This window comes from Colossoma macropomum, unplaced genomic scaffold (assembly GCF_904425465.1).
Source record: "Colossoma macropomum unplaced genomic scaffold, Colossoma_macropomum, whole genome shotgun sequence".
Classification (NCBI taxonomy): Eukaryota; Metazoa; Chordata; class Actinopteri; order Characiformes; family Serrasalmidae; genus Colossoma; species Colossoma macropomum.
This window is the reverse complement of record NW_023494809.1, coordinates 22033047-22047227: the sequence shown is the minus strand read 5'-3', so window position 1 is coordinate 22047227 and position 14181 is coordinate 22033047. Positions and strand designations below refer to the sequence as shown.

Here is a 14181-nt window from a genome sequence, read left to right as displayed (position 1 = left end):
GCCTTTACTAAAGAACCTTAAGACTCTAATTGTAGGGCCTTCATAGTATAAAACCTTGCTTCATTAAACTTCAACCTCAAAAAGAACCTCAAAGAAGTTCTCTACACCTGAACATAACAGCCTCCCCCCCAAAAAAGGTTGTTCATGGAATTTTAAGACTAGAATCTTTACATTAGCGTGAACTTTAAAATGCTCCCTACACTTAAATATCTCATTTACAAAAACATTTCCTAACAAACCGTCTTTCATTTCATCATCTTTGTGTTTTCTAAGGAACCTTGTTGCCACCTTTATTTTTAAGAGTATAAAAGAAAGAAGTCAAAAAGCACAAAAGCTTCAAACGTACAGATCCTTCTGATCACCTCCTTAATTTCTCTTTTAAAAGCCTGTGCTGCTCTCAGCTCGTCCTGTTTTGCCTCCCAGGAGAATGAAGCCCTTTGGCGTGGGCTAATCGCCATGCTAAATAATACATCTCTTCACCATGTATAATTAATACTCTCATGATCTCTTATCGTCCCACACTGATAGCTCCTGTTGAGGTATGCCAGGGTACTGGAATGAGCAGAGTGGCGGTGAGGAGGTGACCGTGGGAGAAAGAACAGGAAAAAAAGAGGAAACTCTGAAAGTAGTTGACTCCAAACAGTAATTGCTGACAGTATTTATCCAGCAGAGCCCAGTGATGGCTGATTACTGTTGGCCCTGATTAACGACTCGAGTGCTGGGCTTCGCATCTGCACCGTGCTCAGGATTAGAGAGGACAGAGTAATATCACTGTTGTCTAAATGGCTAATAACAGAGTGGACGCATTAGAGAAAGTGGAGCACTGCCCTGTTAAGCGGCTGCAGGATCTCAGCCTGGGTTATGGCTGTGTTGTGACAGAGACAGCTATAATTAAAACGCTGAAGGAGGGAGCAGTGATGTTTGACCGAGGTTTGCTGGATCTCTAACTCACACTGACTGTGGACACTTCGGTTCATCAATACTGCTGCATGCATTGATATTATTGAAAATATGATATGATTGCTTATTGAAATATCATTTACTTATTGACCAAATTCATTTGTTTACATTTGTTTCATGATTTTAAATAATTATATTGACATTATACAGTCCTATGCAAAAGTTTGAACATCCCTGGTCAAATCACGCTTTGATGATTTTGTTAACACATCCTTGCTGCAAACTTTAATGCACAATTTCTTAGTGTGAGTTATACTGGAAAAAAAAAAACATAAAATATAATGTTGCACAGGACAATTTATGTTTTATTTTTCCCCAATATTAAATTGAGGAATAAACAGTGTACATGTATTAAACTGTGTAGAAGTTTGTTCTCTGTAAAGAACTTTTCTCTTAGAAAATCAACAAAACATACCACCTGACTGGGGTACCTAAACTTTTGCATGAGACTCTGCTGTAAGAAAACTTTGATATCAGCTAGTCAGCATTTATAAATGATAATGGTATGAAATTAGTAAGACATTAACTTCTTAAATGGCTCTATTTCACTGTGTTTGTAAAGTTTAAAACAGTAAACAACAGCAGCCTAATGACTAGCCAGTGTATTTTAACTGACCAGTGTATGAGCCCGTTGAAACAGAAGGAGCTGTCCGTGGTGCTGAAATGAAACCATCCAAAATTAAAGCAACGGAACTGAAGCCGAAGAGGAAGCTGATCGTGAAACGTGATAAAAAATATACAGTTCTGCTGTTTTATTTGAAGTGACCCACTAAACACTAAAGGCGTGCGCGGTCAGATGCTGCCTTTAATGTGTGTAATGAAGTCGTGGGCCTGCAATCACCTACAACCCCCACGATCTTTCTCTCCTGCTTATGTTGGTCACTTTTTAAATGTCCAAGTTCTGGAAGTCGCCGTTCGCGATTTAAATGGGAATAAAACAGAGGCAGTTCAGTACAATAACCACCACAACCATAATAAATGTAGACGAAGGTTTTTGGTTAGAATCGTGTTCGTGGGAAAATGAATAGAATAGAATAGAATAGAATAGAGTTTTGACTTAAGAGGGCTTTTGTATCGATTTTGTGTTTTTAATTTAACGTTTAGTGACGCTATATTTAATATCGCCTTGCTTGAAATAATAATAATAATAATAATAATAATATAATAATAATAATAGTAATGACATATTACGTTAAACACACAATTAATATATAGTGACAATAAATATGTAGTGTAGACAGGTAGTTAGTATTATTATTATTACATATAGAGACATAAATAATTAGGCTTCATAATTATATGTAATAGTTGGGTTTTTAACGAATTTATTAAGGTCTGCTTGTTTTATTGTTTAAAAAAATGTAATTTTCACAAAAATTTCCTGAACTATTTTAAACAAAAAGCTTTTCACGTGTATTCAAACTAAATAACTGAACTGAACAGTAAGACTTTATAACAGAAAATACCTGATAATACAGGAATATTTCGGGGTTTTTTTGTTTGTTTGTGACATCGTGTATAAGGGCAGGTCTTTCTGCTCCAGTTCCATTGATGGACAGCAGAGACAGAACAATGCAAAGGTGATTAAAGAGCCCTAATTACAGCCATGAACAGCCTCGTAATTATCTTCCTTAATCACATCCGCAAGGTTTAATTGCCTTAACGACGTGTTTCATTAAGGCAGCGCGCGCACGGCAGTCCACAGGTTTCGAACACGGTTGTTTTCAAATGAACACGTTACACACCGTCATGGAAATTGTCTCGTGCGCCGTAATCAGGGGTCGCCTCGCTGCGTAAAAGCACAGCACTTTCACACCGCTGCCCGCCACGAGCACCAGTGGCCTTCCTCCTTTTTCTGGAGCTCTCAGCGTCGTTCTGATTCAGAAGATTATGACTGGATTATAATCTACTGGATTATAATTGTATTAGTATAATCCATAAAATGCAACTTCTCAATGTGCGTTTTAAGGCACGGACAAGAAATGTTTTCTCTCTGAGGACAAAGGGAAGCCTTAAAAAAAGGTAATAACCTGGTGACTTGAAGACCAAGTGCGTCAAATCGTTTAGCTTCTTTTTAAAGATTTTTTAAAGGCAACAAATTCTTCATCACAGCTCACACAACAGCCTCGAGTCCCTCAAAACTCAGCACACGACCAGGCGAAGGTTTTAAGCTTGATCAAAATATTTTAATAAAGCTTTGTCCAGTACATCAACAATATACAAATGGCCCTCTGCACTCAAACTCGAACGAATGTATCTACAGTGCTCACCATCTTGACCTGACAACAAGCTAAAAAAGCAGAAACCTCATCCACAGCCTGCTGTAGGACTGGGGACTTAAATAATAATAACAAAATAAAAAATAAATCAAAATAATTCAAATCAAATAAGGCCAAATTTACAGCAAAGACTGTGCAGAATGAAATCTCGCATGCAGACCAAATGAACTCCATTCACAGACCTTAAATGACTCCAAAGCAAAGTGAACTTTTCCACCTTCTACTCTCAGTGCATGGTTATTACCGTTCAGACGACTAGCTTCTGTGACAAATGTCAGTGAAAAGTCCATTTGCCACATCCACTTCAATACGAAAGAGCAGCTAGAATATGTGCCAAAAACAAAGTGTGGTAAAGGATATGGATTGCATGTTGCCAGGTCAATGGCTGTCAGTCTGTAAGGGTCCATATAGATTCGCCATATTCGTCCATTTCTCAGCATTCATAGACTTCATTTGGTCTTAGACTCACTCTCACCAGCACATACAGGCTTCTTTATATACACTGAACCAAGAGAGAGAGAAAAAAACTGCTAGGAATGGAGTCATTTGGAAAAAAGTTTCATTAGCATTCTTTCCCACTTCCATTGACCTCCATTCATAACATAGGAAATTGCAGCCTACTGGTAAGAACTGAGAGTGAGGAGTTGCAGCCACACGCTTGCAAACTTGAGTCCGGCGCTGGCCGCTCCGTCCGTGGGGCTATTTTTAAGGCTTGTCCGTGCACTGTTTGCACAGGCTGGACGTGTTGAAGAGGGCACACTTGTCGGGGCAGGATGAAGCAGCGGCGGCTGCGGCCGCGGCTCCGGAAGGGAAGGGGTACGCCGGAGGCTGGTCGTATCCCAGGCCCGGGGCGAGGGCAGCTGCGGCGGCTGCTGCCGCGGCCGCAGCGGATGGAGGCAGAGGGGCGGCCGGCATGGGCTGGCCCTGGTTGAGGTACGCCACAAGCCTCCTCATCTCCTCGAGCGCCTGCGCCTGCATGAGGATGTAGTTCTTGGCGAGCAGCAGCGTGGCGATCTTGGAGAGCTTGCGCACGGACGGGCTGTGCGCGTACGGGATGACCGCGCGCAGCTCGTCCAGCGCGTCGTTCAGGTCGTGCATGCGCCGCCGCTCGCGCGCGTTGATGTTCAGGCGCAGCATCTTCTGCTCGCGGCTCTTCTTGCCCCCTTCGGGCGCCTTGCCCTGCGCGCCGGACGAAGCGGCGATGGCGGAGGAGGCGCACGAGGGCGCGCGGGACATCAGGTCGCAGCGGCCGTCGCTGTCGTCGTCCGGACTTTGTTCGCCTCCGCTGCTTTCGGCGGCCGGCGTCCGGCTCGCGCTGCCGTCTCCGTAGCGCGCGCATAAGGAGCCGGTCGGTAAGCCCAACGGTCCGCCACCTCCTCCTCTTCCGCCTCCTCCGCCGCCTCCTCCAGCCGGGTCGGGCTCGCCTGTTTCGTAGCAGCTGGACGACAGGGGCTCGACTCCCGGTGCCACGCGGTAAGGGTCCATCTTCCTGCTGGACACTGCGCTCAGGGTCTTGGGGAACAGCTCTCCGGAGCTCATCCTCCTCTCCATGGGGGCTCCAGACAGTCGTGGGTGGTCTTTATGGGGAAAGGAGAAGAGGAAAAAGAGGAGGAAAGGGGGGGAAAGGAACCGAGGAACCGAGACTCGAGCCTCGCGCTACTTCACGTCTCGCTCATGCGAAGCGCACGTTGGTCGTCGCTGGCAGAGTGAAGGGCTGGAGGCGCAGCTCCTCCTAAAGCGCTCCCATCACCTCCTCCATCAGCAGCAGCAGCAGAAGAGACGACGAGGAGGAGGCAAGAAGAAGAGGAGGAGGAAGGAGGGGGGTCTTTTACATCATGATCCTCATGCTCGTCCTCATATCGCCCTATTGGGATCGAGCGCTCCATCCAATCGCCTTTGAACGCTCCAACTCAACGTGGCAGTAAAACGCTCCGCTTAGTTTGCTCGCTGTTTTGGAGACCCTCATTCTGACCCTCGTCACCCACCTGATCTGATCGGTTCCTCTACAGATTCTCGATCAGTTGAGTTAGAATTGCAACTGTTATGTCTTGTACAGGCTTCATATCTTCTACTGGAAAGAATGCGCGCTCTTTTGGTTTTTGGACGCAAAAAGTTTAGACTCTCATTGGAAAATCAATATCTTAACTTTTTAAAAGCGTAACTATTGAATCAAAGTACTTTTGTCCCAAGAAGTGTAAGAGTGATGGTTAGGGATGTTCAAAGCTCCACATTTAAGCTTTCTGTCACATATTTTACACACTTAAAAACGGTTCTTCAAGGCTTCTTTAGAAAAGTGCAATGGTTCTATTTAGAACCATGAGTTATATATAGAACCATTTCATGCTTAAATGGTGATGATGATGAAATGGTTCTTCACACTGATCGAGAATGTGTTGTATATGGTTCTCTATAGCACCAAAAAGGGTTCCTTTATGGTTACAAGCTTGACATCGAGACAATAGAAGAATCTTTTGTGGTGCTATACAGAACCAGTTTCTAAAACAGTTTTATATGGAGCCATATACACAACCATTTGGGACTCTATAGTACCAAAAAGAGCTCTTCTATGTTTACAAGCTTGACATCGAGACAGTAGAAGAGCCCTTTGTAATGCTATACAGAACAATTTTCAAAAAGAACCCTGAGTTCTATATAGAGCCATTTCATGCTTAAATGGTTGTTTGGCTTCTTCAGATTGATGGAGAATGTTGTGTATATGGTTCCATATAGAACCTTTTTGAAAATGGTTCTACATAGCACCACAAAGGGTTCTTCTATTGTCTCGATGTCAAGGTTGTAACCATAGAAGAACCCTTTTTGGTGCTATGGAGAACCATATACAACACTCTCTTTATCAGTCTGAAGAAGCATTTCACCAGGCAAAGAACCATTTAAGCATGAAACGTATAATGTATCTAAATAGAACCATTCCCTTTGCGAAAGAACCCTTGAAGAACCATCTTTTTTAAGTGTCTACTGTTTAGTGAGGAAATATATGAATATAAATGGTTTAAAAGCTCCTTATACTTGGAATTTTTCACTGATTTTGCGTCAAACTGTTTGATTCTGCTTACTATATCAGACTGAACTTCTGCATTTGCTGTCATTGTGTGCTGATGCTGAAGATTTCCTTTTGGAGGAGAATAATAAGGTGTATATTTTAAAAAATTCACAATAAACTGTATTTTTCTCGTTCATAGACGTTTTTTTGTCTCGTCTCGTTTTAAACATAATTTGGCTTATTCAGAGTGATAAAAGTGACGTCACTGTCCAGCTGTGTTTCTCCCTTATAATTATGCATATCATTTTTGTTATTATTTTAACCGTAGGTTTTGATGAATTTAGCTAAATCATATGCTATTCATGGTCAACGTTCAGTCCTGTGCGTCTGAAGTTATTAATTAGATATTAATTGACTAATTAGTTCCTACTTCTGCACTAAATTCAAGTAATAATTAGAGAATATCTCAAGTTACTTTGATACGTTGCATCTTTGCCACGTGCTTTAAAATTCAGACTTAAACTGGATTTGATTCCTCTTCAGTCAGATCTACAAGATCAGTGGAAGCGCAGTTTTACCATTGATGGACTTGAAGCGCCACCCAGTGGCCGCATTTGTACTGTGCGTTCAAACTCAGCGAGCACGTGGTTTAATGTCACTTTTCACCAGGATGTATTTAAGCAGGACTCACTGCCTCTAATACATCTACAGGCATTATGTAATGTGCCCTAATTCAGAGGCTTTAAGGAGTGTCAGCGGTGCTCGTGTATTTGCATAAAAATCTCATTAAAGTCTCCTATGACAACATTTATGTTATTACTCAGTATTAATGTCTAGCATTGTGTTTGGTGCTGTAAGATTTACCCTGCATTAATTAAAGTACTTTATAGATTAATTTGCATTTCAAATATGGACAGTGAGAGCTGTGCCATTGTTTAATTAGTAAAAGGTAATATTTTTGTAATTATATTAAAATGTGTTCTATATGTCATAAATTCATCCAACAAAAATAAACACACAAAAAATTTTTTCACACAAATAAACACACATAAAAAAGATCAATAGAAATAAAAAGAGTGCTTGGGATTGGGTAATAAATGAAATGCAAAGAATAAATAAAGAATAAAATCAGAGAAAACAGGAATAAATAATGCAATTCAAATACAGTAATGGATTTTTTTTAAAACAATAGCAAATATATTAGTGATAATGCAATAAATCAAAACTGTACAAACATATCCCAAGTAAAACTAAAAGATAAAACATAAGCAAATATTATAATGCAAGTGCCATACCTGTGCTGTGAATAGCCTGTAAGAGTGACGTTAAAATGCAGATTTTTCAACTGCGCTACATATGCAGTCATATATGCAAAAGTTTGAACACCCTCTGTAATATTACATTTTTTAATATGTTAAACTCAAGTAAATAGAAACTGTGCACCAAAATCTACTGAAAATGTCATGTAAGTGTGTTCTCTGTTGAGGGTGTGTTGACATATTTTCACTAAGAACATCAACACCACATATAATGTGACCAAGGGTGCCCAAACTTTTGCACATGACTGTAGCATGTAAAGGTATTGTTATAGTCAAAATAATATAATATTAGTAATATTACAACCACAACGTTATAACTGTGTTGTTATAGCCTGTAATAGCAATGTTATAAAGCATATGTCACAGTTGTATGCTTGTTGTAGCGATGCTGTATTGCTGATGTTAGAATTGTGCTTCATATGGCCTGTAAAATTAATGTTATGCATGTGTTGTACCTAGCCCATAATGATGAGTGGTGTTATAAATCAGTTATTATTACTGTGCTGTAAGTATCATGTTATAATGATAGAGTGATAGATAAAGTATATAGCCTGTAATAATGATTCCACACAGATGTTAGAGTTTTGCTTTTAATAGCCTGAATTAGTAATGTTTTTATGCATGTGTTAGAATTGTGAAGTACATAGCCTGTAATACTGATTTTATACAGATGTTATAAAGTTGTGGTTAATAGTCTGTAATAGTAATGTTTTTATGCAGATGTTATAAATGTGCACTTAGTAGCATTTAATAATATTGTTTTTGTGTAGATGTTATAATTGTGAAATATACAGCTTGTAATAGTGTTTTATACAGACGTTATAAATGTGCATTTAACAGCCTATAACAATATTGTTTTTGTGTAGATGTTACAATTGTGAAATATACAGCTTGTAATAGTGATTTTATACAGACGTTATAAATGTGCACTTAATAGCCTATAACAATATTGTTTTTGTGTAGATGTTACAGTTGTGAAATATATAGCCAGTGATTATAGTGATAATAGTGATTCACACAGATGTTATAATTTTGCTGTATATAGCCTGTAATAGTAATAATGCAATATTATAATTGACGTGTGTAGCTTGTAATAGTATTGTTAGAATGCAGATATTATAATTGTGCTGTGTAGCCTGTAGTAGTAATGTGATAAAGCAGATGTCACAATTGTGCCGTGGATAACATGTACTACAAATGTTATAAAGTATGTGTTATGTTGACTGTAATATTGCTAGAATTTTATATTTCTGTGGTATATTGCCATTTATAGCCTGTAATATTAATGTTATAGTGCTATATTTACCCTGTAGTAGTAATAATATATTGCAGATGTAATAATTTTGCTGTGTGTAGCCTGAGTGACATGTTTAATGCAGATGTTATAATTGTGCTATAAAAAGCCTGTAATAGTAATTTATCAATGCAGATTTAGAATTGTGCTTTATGTGGCCTGTAATAGTAATAATGTTATAGCTGTGCCATTAATAGCCTGTTATAGCAATGTTACATTGCAGATGCTATAACTCTGCTGTATGAATCCTGTAATAATATTGTTAGAATGTAGATGTTACATTTATACTGTAAATGTCCTGTAACAGTAATGTTATAATGCAGATATTAGAATTGTGCTACATATAGCCTGTGAAGCATTCTATAATGCAGATGCTATAAAGCTGATATATACAGCCTGTTATAGAGATGTTATAATGTGTATGTTACAATTGTGCCATATATAGCCCATAATAGTGATGCTATAATGTAGATATAATAACTGTGCTCCATATAGCATGTAACAGCCAAAATGCAGGTATTATATGTCTGCTGTATATTACTGTATGAATCCTGTAACAGCATTGCTAGAATCCAGAGTCTAGCATTTCTGTTGTATATTTCCTGTAATAATAATGTTGTAATACAGATGCTATAACTCTGTTATATGCATCCAATGGTACAATGCAATGATGTAATTTTGCTGAATATAGTCTGTTATAGTAATTTTATAATGCCTGAAACATGATAGCCTATAATTGAAAGTGTAATGCACATGTTATACTTGTATTGCCTGTAATATTAATATTTTAATGTAGATGTAATAATGGTGCTGTGTATAGCCTATAATAGAGGCATAGATACAGATCTGTAACACAGATGTTCAGGTGTCATTATTGTGTTGTATAGCCTGCAATAATGAAGTTATAAAGCAGATTTTATAATTATTCAGTATAATACTGTGTTATATAGCCATGTATGTGTATAAAGCTCTGGTGTTTTGCGCAGGCAGTGGGCAGTGCAGTAGACTGTCCTGCGGCTGAGCTCCTGAGGCGATGCTCTTTATCTTGTGACAGCACAGGAACACCTTCATGCCCAATCAAACAGCACTAATGAAGATGAGCCAGGACGGTCAAACAGCAGCCACCAGCAGCTCTCCTCCACCTGGACACAGCAGCCTGCTACTGAGACAGCGCTGGACATAGAGGCCTGGTATCAAAAGCAAATCCCTGCATTTTGTGGGAGTTTACTGTGTTTTGTTACTGTGCCTTTAAGACTGAAATATGTAAATATTTGGCTCTGATTGGCCACCCTGTGTTTTTAAATGTTCAGTGAATGGGAGAGAGAACAAGTATATGACAACAGAAAGAAAGAACATGGAAGGTAACCAGTATATTTTTATTATGATTTTCACAGTAAGAACACAAATGTCAGTCAGATATCTAATGTTGATCTGTTGGATATGATTAGATTGTAAGAGGGGAGCTGGTGCTAATTTATGTTGCAGATAAATCTAATTTACTGTATTGCAGCACTACGCAAAAGTCAGATATCACACTTTAATTTATCCCATTTCCAGGCAAAATGGCCTTTAAGTACAAGTTAATAAAAAAAAATCAGGTACCACGTATTCAACAAAAAATACATAAAAGCTTCAACAATTAAGTATAATATCAATTTTATGAGGCACTCTTTGCCTTCATTACAGCTTCCATTCTTTTATTCAGGTGACTTGCTTTCAGTTTTTCAAAGGGATATTTTTCCACAGTTCCAAAATTCAGTCTTAGAGGTGGGCTACATTTTCTGCTTCTCATGATCCACATAATCCCAATTACAATGTAGATTCATAAGTGAGAGAGAGAGAGGCAGAGAGAGGGAGCCTATGATAGTAAAGCTATAACTGTTATAATTGTGCTGTTTATAGCCTGACTTCCTTCTTCCTTGACTTCCCTCTTCCTAGCCTGACTTCTCTCTTCCTTGACTTCCCTCTTCCTAGCCTGACTTCCCTCTTCCTTGACTTCCCTCTTCCTAGCCTGACTTCCCTCTTCCTTGACTTCCCTCTTCCTAGCCTGACTTCCTTCTTCCTTGACTTCCCTCTTCCTAGCCTGACTTCCCTCTTCCTTGACTTCCCTCTTCCTAGCCTGACTTCCGTCTTCCTTGACTTCCCTCTTCCTAGCCTGACTTCCCTCTTCCTTGACTTCCCTCTTCCTAGCCTGACTTCTGTCTTCCTTGGGCACATGGATTCATATCTAATCTCATCAGAAATATCTCCTTTTGTCATTTTAGTTGTACAGGAGAAAGACATTTAAAGGCAGTTAAGGTGAGTTTGGGTAGTTGTTTGTGTGAAACGTTAGTGTCTCTTTGAAGGGGAGCATAATATTAGTGACTCTTTTAGGAACAGCTTTTCGTTAGAAGGACTCTGTCACTGGTTGGTTTTAAGATTGGAAAAAGTTAAAGTGGCAGTAGATGCACAAAAGTAAACAGTGGACAAATTAATTAATAGTGGGCAATTAATTGCTGATAGATTTCACATCACACTTAGTGTTGCAGGCATTTTATAATTTTCTTTTACAAAGGAATTCCACTGATTTCTCAAAATTTCTGCTTAATTAAATGGTCAGTGTAAACAAGATCATTATGAGTGGTTTATTGTGAAATGATCCCTTCTAGACAACGGAGTCAGAATTGTTCAAAGCAGTGAAGACAGGAACCAGATTTCTGAAGAGTTTAATACCTTTAAAAGTGACACTGCAGCTACATTACTACAAGCTACAAAGCACAGAAAGCTACAACATAAAATGGTTATGAATACTTTGCATGATGCCCATAGCTTTGAGGTAACAGATTGATGATTTCGGCCTGAAATGTGTACTTTCTAACCCCTTAAATGGCCAGGGCCCACCAGCGTGCCCAAAGTTTAATTACACACTATCGTAACCTAAAAATAGGTTACAATAATGTGTAATAAATAAATATAATTACATTGAAGTCCCTGTAGTTACTGAATAATAAGTCTCAGTATGTAATAAGCCTGGAATTTTGAGGGGTTAATTGGTTCATGGCAGAGAGGAATATGCAGAACAGGGCTGGAGTTTTTTTTCTTGTTTTCAGACTGGAAGTATGCAGACCAGCCAGCTTTAAACTCTGTCTCCTGCCACACACACACACACACACACACACACACACACACTCACACATGCACAAACAGGACTCTCTTTGTATAAAATAACTTTTTCTAAAATCTGCACATTTTCATCTTCTTCCTTTCTTACTCTTAATTATTATTTATATGCTTCACTGAGATTAAGAGGGAGGATAGTTAGTGATAAAATGAAAACTGGCAAAAGTTTTTTATCTTAAATGTGACACAATCATGACAACCAATGTGCTACAAACAATTGCTAGCTAAGTAAACTAAGATCAGAGTTTCTGATTGTCCACCTGCTTGGATATGTACTTTCCCTTGTCAAGAAGGGTCAGTCGTGGCCTGAAGGTTAGGGAACCAGGTCTACGACTGGAAGGTCTGGTTTGATCCCCTGAGCTGACAGTACATGACTGAAGTGCCCTTGAGCAAGACACCTAACCCCCAACTGCTCCATGGGAGCTGCGGATAGGGCTGCCCACTGCTCCGGGCAAGTGTGCTCACTGCCCCTTAGTCTGTGTGCCTTCACTAGTGTGTATGTGGTGTTTCACTGCTCGGATGGGTTAAATCCAGAGCTTCTTGTTTCCATTCCACCTTTAATAGTGCTGCAGTTACACATTAGAACCCCTACAGATGTGTGAGTGTAACTGCTACACCATTTAAGGTGGAACAGAAAATGAGAATAACAGCTTCATCTAATCTCTGGCCACTAAATAAGACTCAGTTATAATCAGCAAACTGGGGCTGTACCACCTGAGGAGGACAGCTGATTTAACCCCTAAATTACTTTAGATATACATTTGGATGAAACATTATTAGTTTGCCTGAACATGCTTTTGCTTCTTTTCATGAGTTTATACATCAGAGCATAGACACTAGCTAATGTGGATAATTTATAGGTTATTGGTTATTGGTCCAGTTGCTGAAATTCCATTTAAATTTCAAGAATTTACTATTGTGTATAGAGAACTGTACAAAAGTCAGAAATCCTTTCATTTATTTTCTTTCCAATCAAAGCTAGTAAGCATGTTTTTAAAGGGGAATGAATCTCTTTAGGAGAAAAAAATGTCTCTTGCAGTAACCAAGTTCCTCCACATGATGTCACTCTACACCAAGACAGAGGAATCCACAGAGCCTGCTTTAGAGATTGCATTTATCAACATGCCCTTGTTTACTAAAACTAACTTTGTGAAACTTTGCCATCGTGCTCTGTTTTTTAGTATGTTATGTAATGATTTATTGCAGGAATGCTCAAAATGTTCAAATTAAGCCCTCTAAACGCTGAAAAATCCTTTTGCTGCATCATTTTCGTGATTTCATTGAGAGATGCTGAATGTACTGAGAAGTCCTGCTGCAGTGCAGTGAGTGAGTTTTTCTGTAGTCCCATGCTGAATGTAAAGATTTTTATATGCTATGCAGTAATGCAGTGGTGTACAGCCATAAGGAATATTTCAGTCTCTGGTGGGGTTTTTAAACAGCAGTGTGCTTCTCTAGAAACTAAGGAAAGGAAACGAGTGCACGACTGCAGGTTGACGCTTAATGTCAGTCTATCAGTGCACACTGTAAAAACACACACGTCCCTAAGCTGAGGTGGAATACAACGTCATGTAAGACAAAATCTATCCACCCATCCTTCCATCCATCCATTTGTCTATCCATCCATCCATCCATCCACTCATCCTTCCATCCATCCATTTGTCTATCCATCCTTCCATCCATCCAACCATCCTACCATCCATCCATTTGTATATCCATCCATCCATTTGTCTATCCATTTGTCTATCCTTCCATCTATCCTTTCATCCATCCATTCATCCATCCATCAACGCATCCATCCTTCCATTCATCCATTTATACATCTATCCACCCATTCTAAGAAAAACACACGTCCCTAAGCTGAGGTGGAATACAGCGTCACGTAAGACAAAATCTATCCACCCATCCTTCTGTCCATCTATCCACCCATCCTTCCATCTATCCACCCATCCTTCCATCCATCCATTTGTCTATCCATCCATCCATCCATCCATCCATCCACCCATCCTTCCATCCATCCATTTGCCTATCCATCTTTCCATCCATCCACCCATCCTACTATCCATCCATTTGTCTAACCATCCATTTGTCTATCCATTTGTCTATCCATCCGTCCATCCATCCATCCATCCATCCATCCATTCATCCACCCACCAACCCCTCCACCCATCC

The 14181-nt window shown here is 39.4% G+C and overlaps 1 protein-coding gene across 1 annotated transcript; it reads right to left on the bottom strand.

Moving 5' to 3' along the window:
- Positions 1-3124: 3124 nt before the first annotated feature.
- bhlhe22 (basic helix-loop-helix family, member e22) lies at positions 3125-5013 on the bottom strand. The gene has a single exon (XM_036558484.1). It carries the CDS (start codon positions 4788-4790, stop codon positions 3945-3947), a length of 846 nt encoding a protein of 281 aa, XP_036414377.1. The 5' UTR covers positions 4791-5013; the 3' UTR covers positions 3125-3944.
- Between the last annotated feature and the right edge of the window lie 9168 nt (positions 5014-14181).